Source organism: Penaeus vannamei, chromosome 9 (assembly GCF_042767895.1).
Source record: "Penaeus vannamei isolate JL-2024 chromosome 9, ASM4276789v1, whole genome shotgun sequence".
In the NCBI taxonomy this organism is placed as follows: domain Eukaryota; kingdom Metazoa; phylum Arthropoda; class Malacostraca; order Decapoda; family Penaeidae; genus Penaeus; species Penaeus vannamei.
In genome coordinates this window covers 36,907,127-36,929,626 of record NC_091557.1, presented here as the reverse complement: position 1 = coordinate 36,929,626, position 22,500 = coordinate 36,907,127, and the positions used below count along the sequence as shown (strand labels likewise).

Sequence of the window (22,500 nt, the reverse complement as noted above, 5' to 3'; positions counted from 1 at the left end):
ATATACAAATCTGTATCCACTGCTTTGTTGATGAATAGATATATATCTAAATAGATTGGTAAACGGATAGATGAAAATAGATAAACTGATATATGCAAGAAATATAGTTCTAGATTCTTCCACTTTCTCCTCTACCGTTTCTTCTTCTCGATCTCCTCCTCTTCCCCGCCTCCTTCTCCTTTCTCCCACTCCCTTCCTATTCTCTTCTTCTCCTTTCTCCTTCTCTTGCTTCTGCCTATTTTTCCTCTTCATATTCCTCATCTCCCTTTCCGCTCCTCCCCTTTCTCCTTCTCTTCTCTGTCTTCCCGCCCCTTCCTTCCTCTCTCGCGTCCTTCCTTCCTCTCTTTCTTTCCCCCTTTTCCACCTCCCCCCCCCCGCCCTTGCCTTTCCCTGTTCCCTCGTCCTCTACCTATTTTACACCTCCCTCCCACTCTTCTCCACTTCCCCTCTCCCCCCTTATCCTCCCTCCCCCTCTACTCCTCCTCCTTCCCCTCCTCCCCTCTACTTTTCCTCCTTCTTCCTCTCCTCCTCCACTCCCTCCTCTAGTCCCCCTCTCCCCCTTACCCTTTACTCCCCGCTCTTCCTCCTCCTCCTCCCTCCTCCTCTCCTCCCCCCTCTACTTCTCTAGTCTCCCTCTCCCCTTTACCCTCTACTCCTTCCCCTCCCTTCTCCCTCCTCCTCCCGCCTCTAGTCTCCCTCTCCCCCTCTCCCTCCTCCTCCCCTCTCCTCTCCCCCCCCTCTCTCGCATCCTCGGGTTACGGCGGCAGTCCTCTCCTGTAAACACACTTAGCAGCGCCAGGACGGACCTCGGCGCTCGGAAAAGGGTTCGAGAGAAGAGAAAAGGGAGAGCAAAAAGGCAGAAGAGAGCCTCGCGGAACGGCTTCGGGCGCAGGGACATAGGGAATGCGGTGTGGAATGGACGGGGTTGTTGGTCAGAGTATCGGTGGGGGAGGGTTGGTGTTTGGATTTATGTTCATGGGTTTATGTATGTGTAAAATATGTGTACATACATATATATATATATAACATATTTGTATATATATATGTAAATATGTACATATATTTGTGTGTGTGTGTGTGTGTGTGTGTGTGTGTGTGTGTGTGTGTGTGTGTGTGTATGTGTGTGTGTGTGTGTGTGTGTGTGTGTGTGTGTGTGTGTGTGTGTGTGTGTGTGTGTGTGTGTGTGTGTGTGTGTGTGCTTACGTACAGACATACATACACACACACACACACACACACACACACACACACACACACACACACACACACACACACACACACACACATATATATATATATATATATATATATATATATATATATATGTGCATATGTATGTATGTGTATTTATGCATGTATGGATATATGGATGGATGGATGGATGGATGGATGGATGGATGGATGGATGGATGGATGGATGGATGGATGGATGGATGGATGATGGATGGATGGATGGATGGATGGGTGGATGGATGGATGCATGCATGCATGTATGCATATATATATATATATATATATATATATATATATATATATATATATATATATATGTATGTATGTATAAATGTGTGTGTGTCTATGTTTGTGTCTGTGTGTACGTGTGTACACACGCACGCACTCATTACGACAGTAAGCATACCTGATCAAAACAATCACACAACACAAAATTGCAGTTTAGACACGAAAATACAGCAGACCGAACGAGCGACCCAACAGCGATCCGGTGAACTCCAAAGCCAAGCGAGTAACAGAGACCAGACCTTCGAGAGCCATTCATTAGTTCCTCGCAGCCGTGACGAAGACCATCTTGCATCCCCCGAAGCGATACCTACGAAGGCGCCGACGAAGGGGGGGGGGGGTAAGTTGGTTTTCGTCCCTTCATTAACGTCGGCCTCAGGTGCGTTTAGGTGTTGTTGGGATCACCTGGGTGTATAGGAGCGATTCGCAACGGGGGTGGGATTGGGGTGGAGGGTGGGGGGGGGGCTGTCGTAACGTCGGTCGGCACGGAGCAACTTTTATAGCTCTCTTCCCCTCTTTTTTTCTCTCTCTCTTTCTTTTCTCCCTCTCGTGTTGTTTTTTTCGGCCTGATAGACACTACCCACCTGCTACTAGTAGGGTTTTATCGATCTATTTTCGAAATCTTTTACTTTCGCCATTACGTCCGTAGCCCTCCAGACCTCCCGCACTAAGCTCGTTACCCCCGCACACGTCTTTTGTTTACATCCCTCGTTACGGGACATTATGCGGCGGAGAGAAGCGGCATTTGCGTAAAACCGGCTGCCGGCTCTCCGTCCGCGAATGTCTGAGGTAATGGTGATGGTATGACTTTTTTTAGTGAGTGTTTGTCATCGTTTGGTGGTGGTTTTAGCACTTACTTTGGGTCTGTGTTGGGGATTTTATTTATGTTTTTGTCTGTTTGTCTTTTTTTTTCTTCCTGCTCTTCTCTCTGTCTTTGGCTGTATGTTTGTCTGTCTGTCTCTCTTATTCTGTCTCTGTCTGACTCTCTCTTCTTCCCCCATTCTCTCTCTCTTTCTCTCTCTCTCTCTCTCTCTCTCTCTCTCTCTCTCTCTCTCTCTCTCTCTCTCTCTCTCTCTCTCTCTCTCTCTCTCTCTCTCTCTCTCTCTCTCTCCCTCCCTCCCTCCCCCCCCCTCTCTCTCTCCCTCCGTTCCTCCCTCTCCCTCTCTCCCCCACTTTCTCTCTTTCTGCCTCTCCTCCATCTTCGTATATTCTGTATAACGAAAACAGTAACAGTAAACCTTACACGCACAGCAGGTTCCTGTTATGGCACTTATCACATTCACCCTTTTGGTACGTTAGACTTCTTATCCTGTTTTCTTTTCCTTTTTCTTTTTCTTTTATCTCTTCTCGTAGTTTCAGAATGCTTGAGCCGGGCGTGGCTATGGCGTCTTCCCTGCCCCCCCCCCCTTCTTTGTCTGGAAAGGGCAGGCCATATCCTCCGAAGTGATTACCATAAAATGCCGTTGATGCTGGTACATTATGCAGTCACCAACCAAGCATGTTTTCGATCGCTATCTTGGCTGTGCGCTTTCGTTTTTTTTTTTTTTTTTTTTTGAAGCGTTTTCCTTCGTTCGTTTTCGTCTTTTTTTTTCTTTTTTTTTTGGGGGGGGGTGGAGGGGGAGGGGTTTCTTGGGATTTATTGTTCGTCTATTCTTTTATTCCTTTTCGTTTGGGGTTATTTTTGGCATCGGTTCGTCCGAAGGGGTTTTGTGGGTCGTCTCGAAGTATTTGTGGATAATAGGTAGGTTTGTATATAAAATTTGTTTTTTCGCTCTCTCTCTCTCTCTCTTTCTATCCCTTCCCCTCTCTCTCATTCTCTCATTCTCTCTCTCTCTCTCTCTCTCTCTCTCTCTCTCTCTCTCTCTCTCTCTCTCTCTCTCTCTCTCTCTCTCTCTCTCTCTCTCTCTCCCTCCCCTCCCTCTCTTTTTCTTTCTCCATCCCCTCTCTGTTGTGGTCTTCTTTCTTTATGAAGTCGAGCACCTTTATTGGCCAATGAAGGGCATTTTTAGAAGAAGCTCCAGAATAGATTTGCAGATAAGCGCCATCTCTCGGGACGGGATGGAACTCCCACATTTCGAGTCGTTTGGGCGCGATCTGGCGAGTGTTTTGAGGTGTGAGTCGTGACGGGTTAAGAGCACGTGACTGGGAGTAAAGTTCTTTTTTGAAAGCATTTACTGCCGCGATTTACAAACACCCTGACTGATAATGAGGGTATTACGGCGCCGAGTGTTTTTAGCCGGAGCGACGTCGTGGGGCGGTTCAGGGAGGGAAGGCGAAAGGCCCGAGCGGTTGTTTGTTGTTTAAGAGGTTGTTAATGTGTTTGATGGCGCACGAGGGGATGCTCCTCGAAGCCAAACAACAACAAAAACAGCAACAACAACAGCCTTCTCGGGTCTGAACTTCGAGCCTCCGTTTCGGTCGAAAACTTGTGAGGTTACCACCTTTCCACCTTCGTTATTGTGTCGTGAACCTAAGGTAAGAGATAGATATTGAAGACTTTCTATTATCCATAAACGGTGGGCTAGAGTCGTTATATACAAACAGGCTGAGATCGAATGAGTACTTTTTATGGAGTGTGTAATAGAGAAGTGGACGCCTACGTTGTGCTTCCCCCGACACCCCCTCACCCCCCTTATTTCGTTCCCACCGCCAAGCCTCTCACGAGAATATTACAACAGATAATGGGCACCGTAAGGGTATGCGAGGGCGGGGTATGGGTGCCAAGGGACCTCCCAGCTCCGCCCATTCTACCCGTCTGGCTCCCTCCCCTCCTCCCCGCGGAGCTTGGTGTTGACAACGTTACTGGTGTTTACGGGGGGCGCTGTGGGAATTCTGTCAGCCAGTCCGCAACGAGTTTTAATATTTCTCCGTCTGCGAGTAAGTAGAAGCCTTCATAGCGCGGGGATTTTTGCGCCGTGGTGCACTTTGAAGACAGATGGCCGCGAGCAAGGGTCCTAGGGTGAGAGCAGAGCGCCCAAGGTGCCAAGTACAAGAAGCACGCTCGCGTAGGTGCGCTGGATATATTATGTTTCGTGGGAAAGGGTCCGTTGGGAAGGCGCCACCTAGTTAGCATGTTTCACATCGTATGCACCGTACTTAACCCTACACCGCGTAGGCTCGACCGCAGTTCGCCTCCCATTACTGCGGATTTATACCTCGTTCCCGCCCTCTTCAACCTCGGAGAGATGGGCGATTGGGAAGTCCTCCGAACGTGGCGTCGAGATAACAAACAAATCGGGTCCTTGGTCCGGGGCCAAGACAATGCCCCAGCGGTCGCGTCAGCAGTGCAAGAGACAGCGCACAAGCAGCGGGGCCAGCACCAATAAACAGCCGCCCTCTCGATCCTGCGGCCTCGGGGATCCGCGCCGGGGGACGTCGCGCGCCAGCCTCGCCGAGACCTTCTGCAGACAGGTGGTCGCTACTCGCCCATCTGGCCACCATCTGCGCGGGGAGGTCTTATCGCTGGACTCTTGTCGAAAAACATCAAAGTCTCCAAATGATGCGTTTGTCATTGTTTGGGGGTTTATGTGTTTCTATTTTTTCTCCTATTGCAACACGGATTTCTATAACAACGCTAGAAATGTAAACAGCTAAATAATGTTGCTGTTTATTGTCCATCTTATGGATTTATGGCGAATAAATGTCTCCTTTCATTGTTAAAAATAACACGAATGAATAAACCTTATGATCTTTGCAAAGAAAAATTTTCATGATCGTTGAAGAATATTTTATGTTCTTAATTCTATTTATTCTTAAGAAATATTTTCATGACAAACAGCTTTGTGGATTTGAAATGTTCCTCAGTCGCCACTTTCATAATCGTAGTTGAGAAATACTCGTAAACTTATCGTATATTCCTACTTTATCTTTTTCTCTTCTCTTTTTCTCCCCATCTTTTTCTTCTTTCTTCTCTTTAATCCCATTTCCTCCATGCCCTTCATTCTTAGCCCTCAAATTATTTTTAATTTATTGTAGTTATTGTTATTGTCATCATTATTATCGATATTAGTATCACTGTCAATAGTATTATTATTACTACTTCTGCTATTATCATTATTATTGTTAAATCAATTGTATCTAAACTGAGATTTGACGTATAACAAGATGTTAGAATCGCTAATGTTTATTATTTACGAGAAAAAAATATAGATATTACAGTCGTAGCTTTTAGAATTTTTTACAAACATATTTTCTTGTCACCATTACACCCAAGACAATGGATTCCTTACTGTAAACGATCAGTGGTTTGGAAAGACATGTGACGAAAGGAAGGTGATATCTTACACTATATGGCAAAAAATATGTGTGTGTGTGTGTGTGTGTAAGAGAGTGAGGGAGAGGGAGGGGGAGGGGGAGAGGGAGAGGGAGAGGGAGAGGGAGAGGGAGAGGGAGAGGGAGAGGGAGAGGGAGAGGGAGAGGGAGAAGGAGAAGGAGAAGGAGAGGGAGAAGGAGAGGGAGGAGAAGGAGAAGGAGAGAGAGAGAGAGAGAAAGAGAGAGAGAGAGAGAGAGAGAGAGAGAGAGAGAGAGAGAGAGAGAGAGAGAGAGAGAGAGAGAGAGAGAGAGAGAGAGAGAGAGAGAGAGAGAGGTGGAGGGGAGAAAGATTAGGTGTTGGAAGGGAAGAATTTAGGGAACGAGTGAATGAGAGAGAGAGAGAGAGAGAGAGAGAGGGGGGATAGATAGATAGAGATAGAGAGAGACAGAGAAGGGGGGGGATAGATAGATGGATAGATAGAGAGAGAGATGTGTGAGTGAGAGATGCTCGAGTGTGGGATAGAGAAAGTGAGAAAAGAAAAAAAGGACCCTATATGTATGCCTCTAAACATTTCAGAGCTCTGCGTATGAGTCCATATCCATACATGCATAACTATCTACACTATAGAGGTCACGATACGATCCAGAATCCCGTGACCTCCCCCCACCCCCTTGGGTCAGCGAGAAGCGAGCGTGATGAAAGGGTCACGCTGGAGTATGTCCTACCCCCCTTTCCCCCTCCTGTTGGGTATGTCCCCCCTTTTCCCCTCCCCAACCCGCCTCCTGTTGGGTATGTCCCCCTCCCCCCCCTCTCCCCGACCCGCCTCCTGCGCTGGGTATTATCATGTCATCTCGTCTGACCTTCTGCAGGAGAGGAACAGGTTTATCATCTCAGGTCACCTCTCGGCACCACCTCCTCTACTTCGCCCTCGCTCACGTGACGTACTTTGCTATCATGGCGGAGATCTTGCCTGTGCGAGGTCAAGAGGTCAGATATTTCGCAATGACGGTGTTTGTATAACGCTGACCTTATTTGGCCTAGCGGGAGATAAGAGTGACCTTTCGGCGTATCTCCTGCCGGTTCGTCGCGAATAAGGCATTGCGAGAGACACAGATTGCATCCCCAAAAGGCCATGTGGCGCTTGGCGGGGGTCACGCATGATTGGTAATGCAAGCGGCGCCTGACCCAGCCTGACCTCGCCCTCGGAAACAGAAGAAATTTTCATTTATGCGCGCGGCGGTATTCAAGGCAAGGTCTTTCACCTGTCCGCTCCGGTGTCGTAAATTTACCGATGATTTTACATATTTTTATTTTTATTTTTATTTATTTATCTTTTTTTTTCGAAACTCTGGATAAAATTCTCCCTTTTCTCTCTCTCTTTCAACTTCATAATCGTTAAACCCCGAAACACACAGCCCAAAGTACACATACCCTTCAAAATAAGCCCACATTTTCGCTGTGTTTAGACTAATAACACGGTTCTTCCCCCACGGCACGGACACGCTGGGGGCATGGCAGCGCAAAAGGGCCCCGAGTGAGTCACTATCTCATCTAATTAACACTCGAGACGCGGCTATAAACGCCTAAGCTCGTAATCTAATGCACACTTAGGATGAACCCTTAAGTGCCCTAATGGGTCATCTTCCACGGAGGTAAGGGCGCGATCGTTTCGAGGCTGTGGGTGTGAGATCTCTATTTGCGGGGCCGTTGGGTTGCACAACGCGTTTTTAATCAGTATGTTAACGACTAGAAGCTCGGGTTAAGGTCGTATTAGTTATTCGTGTATTGGATGTTTGTTGTGCGGTCATTGCGTATATAGTACCCAGTGCAGATGTGGGTAATGGTGAAGATGAGGAAGAAAAGGAACAGAAATGGTTTCTATGGAGAACTTTCTGTCGATACTTGTTTTACAGGAAGACAAGTTGGTGTTTTTTTGTCCTCTTATTGCTCTCGTTATGTCTCCTTTTATCGTTGTATCTTTGTTATCGTTATTTCGCTAATGTCGCTGTTACTGTTATAAAGACCTTTGTTTTTGAAGTGTTATTCTTTTTCGAAATTCGTTAAGAATTATTACTTTTTGGAGATGAAGGTCACTATTTTAATTAAGTACCACACATGCCCATTGTAATAAGGTCTCAATTATTTTATTCCCTAGTTCACGTTTTTTTTCTGAAAATCTCCGACAGGCGGCAGCAAGATAGATAGAAATAGTGTGTTTTCACTCTATTTGCAGAACAGTTAAGTGATTTCTAGAAATATGTGACAGGCGGTAAAAAGATAAATGAAATACGGATGAGAAAACTACATCACGTCTGGAATCGGTATTGTTCACGTGACCACAGACAAGAATAATTTTCTTTGACAGAACCAGTGGTATGTGCTTGAGACGAACGGCACATACCATCGATTTGTCTGGGTTACGTCTGCATTGATTTATTTCCATGATAGCTGGCTATGTTGGACATCGGCGGATTTTTTTTTTAAAGTTTAATTTTAAAATTAGCTTTATTTTGTTCACATCGGAATCAAATTAGGTTTGGCGAGGAAAGATTAAGTCGATTTTCTCAATCATTCTGATTTTCGGAAATCGGGGAAAAAAAGAGTGCCAAGTAATAAAATAATTGTCTTCTAAGTACTCAGAGTGCAGGTAAGATGTCTCAATCTAGTAATAACAGTCATTCCTCTGAACATTTTGATATCTTTGGGTAGTGTTTAGCATCTAACCTTTCTAGAACACTTCATTGCAGTACATTTCGCAATTCAGAAAAGTATTTAGATTTGTTAATCTTAACGGAAAATTTATACAAGTATATCAGTATCACCAGAAAATGAACAGTGATGGATTACAAATGACAAATGAATGAATAAACGAATAAATACATGCATAAATAAATGAATGGTGAATAAATAAACGGATAAATAGATAGATAGATAAATAGTTACCTTACATAGTAAAGTAACGTGAAGAAACGTATAGTATCTTAGAGTAAGCAACAAATTACCCGAGATGACAAGGCCGCGCCAATTAAATTTGCGAAGGAGACTAATAAAGTTAACTCGAATGGTTGCAAATCCAAGGAAATTCCGTACAAAATAAACGTATCGCTAAAATAATGAATGCAAATCAGCCAATTATGAGAATTTATAAACCAGTCAACCACAAGAGTAAGAATCCAGTCTTGATATGAGCGGCCTATTGTGCAGCTCACATATCACATGAATACAAGAGAATGAACTATGCTTGTACCATAAATCTTGAGGGGAAACACGCACATAAAACAATCACACACCATTACTAAACAAGGTAATTTAGTGTCGATATACGGCATACGGCATACGGCATACAGCAGACGTAACATGATCAGTGCCGCCGAGCTCGGGTTTCACGGCTGCGACCACCAAGTGCCGCGGACTAAGTGGTCCCTGTACCGCACGCGGCACCACACGCGAGGGCGGAAGAGGGGAGGCGAGGGGAAAAGGTGAGGGGATGTGGAGGCGAGAGGAGGGAAAAAGGTGAGGGGATGCGGAGGCGAGAGGAAGAGGAAAAAGTGAGGGGATGCGTAAGCGAGAGGAGGGAAAAAACGAAGAGATAGGGAGGCGAGGTGAGGGGAAAAAGTGAGGAGATAGGAAGGCGAGGTGAGGGGACAGGGAGGCGAGAGGAGGGAAAAGGTGAGGCGGAAGCGAAAGGAGGGGAAAAGGTGAGGCGGAAGCGAAAGGAAGGAAAAAGGAGAGTGGAGAAAGTGAGGGGATAGGGAGGCGAGAGGAGTGGAAAAAGTGAGGGGATGCGGAGGCGAGGGGAAGAAGTCCAGTAAGAAAGAGGGCCAGAAAAGCAAAAGGGGAGCTAGAAGGTTTGGAAGGATGGGAGGAAGAGAGGAGAAGAGGGTAGATGAGTGATAGAGAAGACAGGAAGAAGAAGTAAGGGAGAAAGGTGATGAATAAGGAAGTGAGATGGAGGAAAGAGAAGAGAGAGGGAAGGGAACAGAAACTAGGAGAAGGAAGTTGTAAAAGGGAGAGGATAAAGGCGAGAGTGAAGAAATGGCGTTAAGAAGACGGGCGTGGAGGCCAAACACGGAATTACATAAGAAAAACAAACAAACAAACAAACAAAAAACATGTACATAACAGAGATTAAAACAAGTACACTCAAAACGGAGAAAAAATATAGTTACAAGAGACACGATATAGACTACTCTGTGATACGAAATAACTATTCGCATGTAAGTATAAGGCTGTATATTAGTTAAGGGATAATGTGGGAACAAGAGAAGAGGTAGAAATAAATAAGAATAAGGCAGGAAGAAGCAGTATAAGGAGGAAAAAAGACAGGAAATATCCTTAAGGAGATAGTAACAGGATAAAGATCTGATTGTAAGAATGAAACCATAAAAGAGGAATTGTCCTTAAGGTGTAAAACAAGAGATGTGTCTAACAGCAAAATGAAAACGTAAAAGAAAATATCCTGAAAACCGAGAAAAAAACAGTGTAAGGATCCGGTAGAAAGAAAGAGAAGAAAAGGATAGTTAAGAATAAGAGGCAAGAATAATAATATTTAAGAATAAGAGTTAAGAATGATAATAGTGAAGAATGATAATAGTTAAGAATAAAAGATAAGAATAATAATAGTTAATAATAAGGATTAAGAATAATAATAGTTAAGAATAATAATAGTTAAGAATAATAAGAGTTAAGAATAAGAGTTAAGAATAATAATAGTTAAGAATAATAAGAATTATGTCTTAAGAGTGAAATACAGTAGAAAGGAGCGAGTGAAATAGCCTTCGTGGAAGCCCTGTGGAAGAGAGAGGTGGACGGGCGTGGAATACTTGGGTTGACGTGGAGCAGATTTGGCGCCAACGAGGACAATAGCTGGTGTTGATTTAAGCTAATGGCGACCCGACACGTCCAGCTGAACCGGAAGCTGCGGGTAGGATATGCCATGCCCTGCCCACCTGTGTGTGTGGGAGGGTTGGGGTAGGGTGGGGTGGGGGGGGGGGTGGAGTGTTGGTGGGTTGGGGATTGGGGTTTGGGGTGTGGATGGGTTGGTGGTTGGGGTTTGGGGTGAAGGTGGGTTAGGGGGTGGTGTGTGTGTGTGTGTGTGTGTGTGTATGTGTGTGTGTGTGTGTGTGTGTGTGTGTGTGTGTGTGTGTGTGTGTGTGTGTGTGTGTGTGTGTGTGTGTGTGTGTGTGTGTGTGTGTGTGTGTGGGCGCGTTCTTGTTCATATATATATATATATATATATATATATGTATATATATATATATATATATATATATATATATATATATATATGAATACATACATAAATGCAATATAATTTAACTCTCACCCTTTAGTAAGATTAATTGCGAAACAGCTTGAAATAGTTTAGTCTACCCTATCGTCTACCACGTTTTCGTCTCCCTGAACAATTCCTCACATTTTCTATTTTTTAACAGGGAAAACTTATCTAATAGTACGTTATTAAGGGGACCGGACATACACATTCTAAAAAGCTGAAATCACTTATACTATTTTCTTCTTATCTTTACAGATGAGAATGGCGGACCTGACACGCAGTACAGTACGATAGTACGGGATCCCAGGATTAGTTACATAGCAGGTAAAGTCATGAAGTTTTCTTTAAATTTTAGTACTTGTAGTTTTTAATGTCCAAACTTGAAGACCAATAGCATCAAGGATCAGTTGATAAAGAATACAATGCAAAGATGTAGATATCCATATGCATCTCAGATATTTTTCTTTTCTCTCTATTTATCAAATAATGGAAACTCCATTCGTAAAATTTTATGACCAAACTGCATTTCTTTCTCCAGAGGACGTTCGAGGGGTGAGCACCGTGCAGCTGACGAAAAAGGATGGACTCACACTCGGCCTCATTGTTGCAGGTAAGTGCATTGTGGCAAAAATTGTCGTTTGTTGTTCGGTTAATCATGTGCTTTATTTTTTTTTCATCATGGTTTGAGGAATTACGGTATTCGTTCAAGTTGAAAATCTGGAGTTCGAAGAGTCTGTTAAGAATGTACAGTATAGCCAAGATTGCGTTGAGATTTCATTAGCTTCGACGTTTCAAGTTTTTGAAGTTACTGGATGCCTGACAGAATAGCTATTATTATTATTATTATTATTATTATTATTATTTTTACCGTGTGTAATGATATAAAGTTGAATATAAAATTGATGCATGTATGGGATTGAACGCACTTGTGAGACTAAACGTGAGCTGATGATATTGATGAAACAATTTAAGCAGTTTGAATATCACAGATACGTTATACGCCATAGAACACATTGTTAAAAATCCCACTGATTTAACCTTTTTTTCTTACTCAAATCACTTGTTAGTAGTCCGTAGATTTTTAATTGAAAACACATCTTATGACGATATTAGAATCGAAAGTACCCCCAATTTGAAAAGTCTATGAGGGACACAGGAAATTAAATACTATATCACAAATATAAACAACTAACCAACAATTCGACTTCCACACAACGTATTTTTTTCTCTTTTTTTAATATTCAGCTCCGCGATTCGTTATCCATATCATATTGTCTTATCCGAAATCACAATCATAGGCAGTATTTTATTTTATTTATTTATTTATTTTTTTCTTTTTATCTATTTAGGCAAAATAAGATCCTCACAGATACCCCCTTCATCCTTAAGACCGAAGGACTGTCAGTAAGGGCCATTTCGTGCGCTAGTTAGACCCATTAGCACGCACCGGGGCTTCCGTCTGTTGTGTTTAGGGTTTGGAAAAGTTCGCTGAGGTCGTGAGGTTGTGGGCTGGGGTGCTGGGTGGGGTGGGGAGGGGGGGAGGGGAGAAGGAGGAGGGGGGAGGGGAGGAGGAGGATTTAGTGACCTCTCACCTCGACCTCGCCATCACCCTCGCTGTAGGCCCCGCAGTATATAGGACTCTACTGTTTATCCCCGGCGCCAACGTGTCCTGCGCCCCTCGCGAGACGACCGAGACAAATTGCCACCAGAACAAGCAATTCCGACCCTTACTGACAATGCTTCTGATTACCTTATAACTACTTGCAAACTCATGTATTATGTATGCTCATAATGTTCCCCAGTTATTGCATTGTATATATCACTACTTTTGTAATAATTTTCATTGTAGTTACTCTAGTTATCAATTGTTCACGAATATTCTACGGACATACTTTCTTATCACGACGCTTTTAGTTGTACAAACACCTAACACGTGTGTGAACCGATGTTTCTGAATTCATGTTCTTTCATATTCTTTCATGTTTTTCCATTGTATATTGTCTCAAAACGAACTTCGTTCATGGCAATTCCTGTGCCATCTACAGCAGACCGCTCGCCCCCGCGGGCTTGGCAGGACGTGCTCCTCCCTGGGCACCTGCCTTGCCCTCTGTACCAGTTACCCAGAATAAAGACAAGAAAACTGCGACAAGTTTAACTTCAGACCAACATCTTCAGAGTACGTCAGTACTTACTTACTACTGCCTTACCGCTCAGCCACGACCTACCAAACAACAACTAGTAATCATAGTGGGGGGTGGGACACCTCCTTCCTCCCACTACACACACATTACAAGTGGTGGCATCACGCTGGGATTGCCGCACCACGCGCCCTCCGAAGATTACCGCACCACGCGCCCTCCGAAGATTACCGCACCACGCGCCCTCCGAAGATTACTGCACCACGCGCCCTCCGAAGATTACCGCACCACGCGCCCTCCGAAGATTACCGCACCACGCGCCCTCCGAAGATTACTGCACCACGCGCCCTCCGAAGATTGCCACACCACGCGCCCTCCGAAGACATCGTCCAAGTACTCTGAAGATCAACTTCACGAGAAGTTACAAGTCTCTACCAAGATTATCGACTCCTGCAAGCAAAGAAACTCTTATCGAACTCTGTCACTTCAAGACTTCCGACACCAAGCGCGAAGCCAGTTTTCCCTGCTGTCACTACTCCCTCTGCGCACCTGCCGCAGTCCTCAACGGTTACTGCAATCGCCTGATGCAGCAACATCAATCAACACTGCCCTGCCAGTACCTCAAGGTGAGTTTCTTTTATCCTCGCTGTCTCATTTGTTTAGGAAATCCCCTGTGAAGTGAAGTGTCTGATTTCCTCTCGCTCTCGCGAACACCTGTGTTCCTCCCGCATAGAAAACGAGATCTCCCCTCACTGGCATCTGTCTCCCCTTAACTAGCATGTCTCCCCTCACTCCGAGCGCGTCTCACTCATGCCCTGTGGTTAGCATGATTACGTTAATTTCTTTGTAGTTCTGTCTACCTATGAGTACTTAGTTCGTTTTCCTTTACTCTGTCGTAATGATTTCTGAATCTCCACGATGCTAAGTTCCAGTTCATTTATAATGAGCTATTTTCCCAGGAAATTCTTCCTGCATTTTTGCACGCAACTACTCTCATTCCCCTGAAGAAATGTGTTCTATGATTATGTACCCTCACTTTTACAAGTATATCTGTTGCCCTCTGATCTTGCACGTGAATTCTACAAACTATGACACGGAGAATCATTCCTGTATCTTGCATGGCTCTATAAACGCAATTTCCACGAGATTTTGTCCTACAATTTCGTTTGTTTGTTACTGCCTCCTATCTCTCAGGTAAATGTTGCAATTAACACCCTCTGTTCCCAATACTTGACACGTTGCTTCCAGTTATTTCCTAATCACTATGAGTTCGTGTTGATATTGTAACTCCCTGAGATACTGAGATATGGCATTATGTCTTCTGTCGCCAAGACATGGTACTGTTGTTCCCGTCTGTTGTCCCCAGAGCCAGACGCCCGTGCTGAAACGCCACTGCTGACCTTGACTCTCGGATCACCACGTCGTCCCCTCGCCGCCGTGCCCTGACGCACAAGTTTCGCTCGCCCGTTAACGAGCCCATCTCACGGACGTCCTCGCCGCCGTATCACCTGCCGACGCTCCCATGTTCTCTACTGTACATCGCTGCAACTCCGGCCGTGTCCGCCGCCTTGCCCGCTGGTGACTACCGCCGAACGTCCTCACCGCCGCATCACCTGCCGACGCTCTCCTGTCCTCGCGTTGCTACTCCGGCCGTGTCCGCCGCCCCGACCCGTCCGCTGGTGATCGCCGCCCACGTTCCCTCGTGCATCTCGCTACGCTCACTCACCACACCCGCTGCCGTGCTGGTGACCTTGGCAAGAACTGTCCCTCCTTGCCTGCCGACCCTCGTGACGTCTTCACAATGTTGTTCCTCTCCCGAGATGACGAATCCTTCTCGCCGACGTGATCCTCAAGACCTCGCTCTCAAGATTCTCCGCTCAACCTTCGACTCTTCGACGATTACTGGTCTCCCAGAATCTTCTAGACCCGGTGTGCGTGTCATTTACGACTGACACGGCGCTTGACAAGTTAACTGTGTCTTCCAGTGATCCTGTGTGGAACGATTGACGAGCTCCGTGACTGATCATCACTGCCGCTCACGTCAAGACCACCTGCACCCCGAACAGTGACCTGTGCAAACAAGCACCCTAGGCCGCCGACCTTAGAAATACCTGTACGACCGTTCCTCCTCAACTGCACGATCGAGACTCCCTGTGTCTGTTACCTCCGTCACCTGTCACCTGTCATCTACCTGCATCGTCTACTCAAGAATCGAGGACGATTCTTTTCTAGTGGCCGAGCGATTTAGTGACCTCTCACCTCGACCTCGCCATCACCCTCGCTGTAGGCCCCGCAGTATATAGGACTCTACTGTTTATCCCCGGCGCCAACGTGTCCTGCGCCCCTCGCGAGACGACCGAGACAAATTGCCACCAGAACAAGCAATTCCGACCCTTACTGACAATGCTTCTGATTACCTTATAACTACTTGCAAACTCATGTATTATGTATGCTCATAATGTTCCCCAGTTATTGCATTGTATATATCACTACTTTTGTAATAATTTTCATTGTAGTTACTCTAGTTATCAATTGTTCACGAATATTCTACGGACATACTTTCTTATCACGACGCTTTTAGTTGTACAAACACCTAACACGTGTGTGAACCGATGTTTCTGAATTCATGTTCTTTCATATTCTTTCATGTTTTTCCATTGTATATTGTCTCAAAACGAACTTCGTTCATGGCAATTCCTGTGCCATCTACAGCAGACCGCTCGCCCCCGCGGGCTTGGCAGGACGTGCTCCTCCCTGGGCACCTGCCTTGCCCTCTGTACCAGTTACCCAGAATAAAGACAAGAAAACTGCGACAAGTTTAACTTCAGACCAACATCTTCAGAGTACGTCAGTATCTTACTTACATACTACTGCCTTACCGCTCAGCCACGACCTACCAAACAACTAGTAATAATAGTGGGGGGTGGGACGCCTCCTTCCTCCCACTACATACATTACAGAGGAGGTGGGGGCTGGGGTGCTGGGTGGAGTGGGGAGGGGGGATGGGGGAAGGGGAGGAGGAGGAGGAGGAGGGGGAAGGGGTGCTGGGTGGGGTGGGGAGGGGGGTAGGGGAGAAGGAGGAGGTGGAAGGGCTGTTGGGTGGGGTGGGGAGGGGGGAGGGGAGAAGGAGGAGGGGGAAGGGGTGTTGGGTGGAGTGGGGTGGGGTGAGGGGAGAAGGAGGAGGGGGCTGGGGTGCTAGGTGGGGTGGGTAGGGGGGGGGAGGGGAGAAGGAGGAGGGGGAAGGGGTGTTGGGTTGAATGGGGAGGGGGGAGAGGGGGTCGTGAGGTTGTGGGCTGGGGTGAGGAGGGGGGAGGGGGGAAGGGAAGTCGTGATGCTGTGGGCTGGGGTGCTGAGTGGGGTGGGGTGGGGGGAGGGGAGGTTCTAAGGTTGTGGGCTGGGGTGTTGGGTGGGGTAGGAGGGTGAGAGGGGAGGAGGAGGGGGAAGGGGTGTTGGGTGGAGGGGGGAGGGGGAGAGGGGAGGTAGTGAGGTCGTGGGCTGGGGTGCTGGGTGGGGTGGGGAGGGGGGAGGAAGGTCGTGAGGTTGTGGGCTGGGGTGCTGGGTGGGGTAGGGAGGGGGGGAGGGGAGAAGGAGGAGGGGGAAGGGGTACTGGGTGGAGTGGGGAGGGGGGAGGGGAGGTCGTGATGCTGTGGGCTAGGATGCTGGGTGGGGTGAGGAAGTGGGGGGAGAGGAGAAGGAGGAGGAGACGGAAGGAGTGGAGGATAAGGGGGGAAGGAGGGGGGAGAAGGGGAGAAGGAGGTGGGAGTTGCAGGAATAGGGGGAGGAGAAAAAGAAAAGGAGGAGGAGACGGAGGTAGTGGCGGATAAGGGAGAAAGGAGAAGTGAAAAGGGGAGTAGGAAGAGAGAGAAATAGGAATACGGGGGGAAAAAAAGGAGAAGGAGGAGGAAACGGAAAGCGTGGAGGATAAGGGGGGGAAGGAGGAGGGAGAAGGGGAGAAGGAGGTGGGAGATAGATATGAGGGAAGGAGAAGGAAGGAAGGAGGAGGAGTTGGGGGGGTGGGGGGGAAGGGGGGGAGGAAGGACAAGATAGGAAAGAGGAGGGGGAATTGGAGAAGGAGGAGGAAGATGAGAGAGAGAGAGGAAGGAAAGGAAGAAAGGAGGAGGTAAAGGTGGAGGAGGAAGAGAAGGAGAAGAGGCAAGAGGTGGGGGTAGAGGAGAAATATAAAGAATCAAGGAAAAGAGGAGAAGGGGAAAATGAAAAGGAAGAGGAGAAGGGGAGAAGGGAGGGGTGTAAAGAAAAAGAAAAAAAAGAAAAAGAAAAAAAGAATGAAGAAGAAAAAAATAAAAAATAATAAAAATAAGAAGAAAGGAAGAAGAAGAAGAAGAAGAAGAAGAGGAAGAAGAAGAAGAAGAGGAAGAGGGGTAAGAGGGAAACGCTGTTGTTTGTGGTTTGGAAGTTGTGGTTTGGGCCAACTTCAGACAGGAAGGAGACCGCGCGACCGAAAAAGGAAGAAGGAAAGGAATAAATAAAACAAAGGAAGGGCGGATTCCGTGAATGAGGGGAAAAGGAGGAAGAAGAAAGATATATGAAACGAGGAAGATGTTTCCTCAAGTCATTTTCCTGTTGTATTTTTTCCCGTTTCAATTCTTTCCCCCATTTTTCTCTATCTTAATTTCCTCTCTTCCTCTCCTATTCCCTTTTTTTACGTGTTTTCTGATCTTCTCTCTCTCTGTCTCTTATTCGTCTTTATTTCCACTTCTGGTGTTTATTTCTCCGCGTCAATTCTACTTTCTCTCTCTCTCCTTTTTTTCTCATTTTCTCTTCCTTTGTCTCTTTGACTCTTAATTTTCTCTTCGTTTGTCTACTTTTCCCCCTCCTCCTCCTTCTCTAAGTTATTCCTTCCTATCTATCTCTATCTTCATAAATTCGTCTCCTTCTTTTCCTCCTTTCTCCATTATTGCGCGCTCTCTCTCTCTATCTTCATAAATTCGTCTCCTTTTTTTCCTACTTTCTCCATTATCGCTCTCTCTCTCCCTCTCCGCTCTCTCTCTCTCTCTCTCTCTCTCTCTCTCTCTCTCTCTCTCTCTCTCTCTCTCTCTCTCTCTCTCTGTCTGTCCTTATCCTTTCTTAATCCCACGTGTAAACAGATGCACGATAACAGCCAGTCTCTGCAACATGTCTTTCGCACCTCCCCCTCCAGATGACGTCATCCTCTCCTTCCCTCCAACATGCTCCACCCCCAACTGATGACGTCATCCTCGTCTTCCCGCCAATGTCTCCCCATGATGACGTCATCCTCTTCTTCCCTTCCTGCTGGAGATAAGAAAAAAATCTGCTTCTTCGCCTTTAACGAGACGCCAAGAAACCAGATTTCGGAATTTATATATATATATATATATATATATATATATATATATATATATATATATATATATATATATATATATATATATATATATATATATGTATATATATAATATATATATAAAGAGAGAGAGAGAGATAAATATATAGATAGATATATAGATAAATAGATAGATAAATAGATAGATAAATAGATAGATAGATAGATAGACAGATAGATAGACAGATAGATAGACAAACAGACAGACAGATAGATAGATAGATAGATAGAGAAAGAGAGAGAGAGAGAAAGATAAACAAATAGATAGATAGAGAAAGAGAAATGCGCCGACCAATAAAAAGATTGAGATAATCTAAATACAAACACATCTGAGAGAGGCCACAGTGCAACCTGATATCTGGGTCATGTGCAGAACAAATGCAAACCCTATAATGTCGAGTCATGTAAACCGAAATCTCATCTGTCATCGCCGTTAAAACGTGTAAAATACACTCGATGCCGAACATGTGTTGAGGGTCGTGTCACTCGTGTGTGTGCGTGTGCGTGCGTGTGTGTGTGTGTGTGCGTGTGCGTGTGTGTGTGTGTGTGTGTGTGTGTGTGTGTGTGTGTGTGTGTGTGTGTGTGTGTGTGTGTGTGTGTGTGTGTGTGTGTGTGTGTGTGTGTGTGTGTGTGTGTGTGTGTGTGTAAATGTGTATGTGTATGTACGTATGTATGTATGTGTGTATGTATGTATTTGCGTGTATGTAGACATGTACGTGCGTGTACGTATATGTACATGCAATTTCCAACACAACTGGAAACTATTAATAAAAAAAATATGTTCCAAATACCCAAGTCTTAAATAAACCGAATTGGAAGGACTCTCTACGGGGTTATTTTCTGTGGGTCGTTGGGAGAACTGTCATAGGATCCTTGTCACGGTGTCAGCTACCCGATGCCTGACGACGGGCAAAGACGTGTTATTAGTTTTTCTGAGGCTGTTACTGTTATTTTAGTTTTTGTTTGTTCTTTTTTTCATTTTAATGGCCTTTTTTGTTTATTTCCTATATTGATTCGATTTTACTTTCTCTCTGTCTCTCTATCTCTGCATCTGTCTGTCTGTCTGTTTCTGTCTGTTTACGTGGCTTTTTGTTTGTCTGTCGTACTGTCTGCCTCTCAGTCTGTTTATATCTGTCTCTGTATTTGTATCTGTATCTACTTCTGCTTCTCTTTCTCTGTCTCCCTCCCTCTCCCTCTCTCGTTCTCTCTTTCTTTCTCCCTCCCTCCCACCTTTCCTCCCTCTCTTTCTCCCTCCCTCCCACCTTTCCTCCCTCTCTTCCTCCCTCCCTCACCTTTCCTCCCTCTCTTTCTCCCTCCCTCTCTCTCTCCCACCCTCCCTCCCCCCTTTCCCGCCTTCCCGCCCCTCCTCCTTCCCCTCCTCTCTTTCTCCTTCTCACCCCCTCGTATGCCACACACAGAGAAATGCATAGTGCACATTCCCGCCAGCGCACATAAACACATCATCGCGTGTATACTATTGAATAAACAGACACGCCATTCTCAAGGCCCCTCTTAAGCTTTTCTTGAGACCGATATCACGCAAAAATCCTTAAGGAGTCCTTGAGATGGGAAGCGGATCCTGATTTCGTCCTAGTGTCAGCTTGGGGACAATAAAAGGCCTACCTCGGAGCTCGGCATAATGCACCGGGTTGTGCTAAGGTGCCGGGGGTTCCCACTCTGCCATTATGGTGTTGGGTTTCCTCCCCTTCCCTGCCGCCCCTGTGCCCCTTCCTGGCATTCCCTCGTGCCCCCAACCCCCTTCCTTGGCACCCTGGCACCCCCCTACCCCCTCCTTCAATACCTTTTCTCTCTCTCCTTCTTGCTCCTCCCTTCTCGCCACTCATACAAACAAACATCCTGAGAGTGTGAGGAGCTTCTGGTGTAACGCCGTTGATGGCCTGGCTATTATATGCTGTTGTTGCTGTGGTTGCCAATTGGTTATTTATTTTCACCCATTTTTTTTCTTCTCCTGGGTTAAGAAAAGGGTCGATTATATCAGAGCCACGTAAGGAAGGAAGGTGGACGCCTCTATTTCAGGGGAAAATACGGTGATATGAATTGAAACGAATCTGTTTTACATTATTTTTTAGTCTTTTTTACTCGTAGTTTAGGCAGTCTAGGCTTCGCGATTCGTTAGTTTGCATTTAAGACAGTTATCAAACTAATTAATTCTACGTGAGTCATTCTGGTTAATGAGGCGATTATCCCACGTCGTCATGACTGTCATATGTTGCTCTTTTGAGCTTAATCTTATAATTCGAAACGAAAATATGTTTATGTGATATCATGTCGGCACAAACGGTCCGGAGACAGACCGCTTGTCCCATCGCAACGTGATCCGACGAATAAAGTTCACGAAGCGGCGAGGTCTGCGCGGTAAACATTTTTATCAACGTCTTTTGCATCTGTAAGGGAAGTAAAGCTCAACATTTAGTGTATAAAAAAAGGGATTCTTAAATGAGTTTGAATGTTGAATGTACGAGTCGTGGCGTGTTTACATCGCGCGTGTGAATTATGGGATCCGAACTTGGCTATTTTTTTTGTACGTTTATCTGGGCTATGTTTAAATTCGTTATATCACACTCGAATATTTCTCTCTCTCCTTATCTATTCCCTTGATTTATGGGGTTTAATAGCCCGTGTTTATATTAAGAGATTTATGTGTCTCTGGCATTCATGTAGAGCACAAGTTTTTATTTATCTATTTATCATTCTATTTACTTTTTTTTTTTTTTTTTTTTTTTTTGAAGGGAGGCTAAAGTATACTTGTGATTCCACGATAGATCTATAATAATCTATTTATATAAGGCATTATTTGCACTTGGCATAGAGAAATCAAAGCCAAAAATGGATGGCAGAGAGATTGCACAGAAAGTTGTTGTCACGCATATTGCAGACCACTTTGAACTCTGCAATGAGATAGGACTCGCTGCCTTGCCGTGGGAAGACCTAAAGGAATTCACCACAGGGAGTTATTTTGCTTACGAATTTTGTGCCATCTTGAATCCCGCGTCTATTAAATCACCAATGACATCATTTTCCTAAATATGAGAATAGACAAGCTTTATATGTACTACCATTGATTCTTTGTTTAACTTATATTTATTTGTACTGTGATATCACTATGTATGTAATAAGAATAACCGTTGTAACATATGGAGTAAAGTATTTTGAATTTGAATTTGAATTTGTGTATTTGGGCAGGCGTTATTCTGTCGTAACTAAGGTAGAATATGTCTTAATAGATTCTGATGTAGAGGTGAGAGAATAATAACGTCACTTATGTTTGTTAACACGTGTCTCATTCCTGTCTTTCTCTGCGTATTGGTTTCATTCTCCGTGAAAAACGAAAACAACGGAAAAACAGGATTTTTTTTCCTTTGTCATTTTTTTTCTTTACCAGTGTCATTTTTGTTCGCTTGTTAAACTACGCCATTTTTTTAAAACGCATATCCTACCTCATTAACACCTGTGACTGATCAACAGAATAATATGACCAGACAGAAAATCCTAAAAAACTTATATATCCTTATCTAAGACCTCAAAAAATACCTCATTAGCCCCTTTTTACCTGACAGAAAATTCTAGAAACAAATTTATCCTTATCTAAGACCTCAAAAATATATTTTCGGAAACTCGAATGCCACTGCAGCAAGGTATATGTAACCATAACCAAAAATTCCACATATTCGGAAAATGTTGGCTTTAGTTGTACTTTAGCGAAAGTACATTTGGTTGTTTACGTTTTCAGGGAGCGGATGTCTAAGGCGCGCGTCTCGGCAAGAACACAATGGTGGAAATCGCTGTTTAAAACGAAAACAGTGGATTTATTTTGTGATCTATTTCTTGGATTTATTCATGTTCTTCCGGTTGAACTGGCAGAACCTGTGGAAAAAGACGCCGCTTTCAATTTGAATTATGATTTTTCTCGGTGGAAATTGGAAGTTTAAAGGGG

At 45.0% G+C, this 22,500-nt stretch overlaps 1 protein-coding gene across 7 annotated transcripts in view; it reads left to right on the top strand.

Moving 5' to 3' along the window:
• Grip (Glutamate receptor interacting protein) overlaps positions 1-22,500 on the top strand; it is a 309,857-nt gene that overhangs the window by 210,756 nt on the left and 76,601 nt on the right. For all 7 annotated transcript variants that reach the window (XM_070125695.1, XM_070125698.1, XM_070125697.1 and 4 more), the window contains 2 exons: positions 11,301-11,369; positions 11,584-11,655. In XM_070125695.1, coding sequence (XP_069981796.1) covers positions 11,301-11,369; positions 11,584-11,655 — 141 coding nt within the window. The remainder of the gene's footprint in view (positions 1-11,300; positions 11,370-11,583; positions 11,656-22,500) is intronic.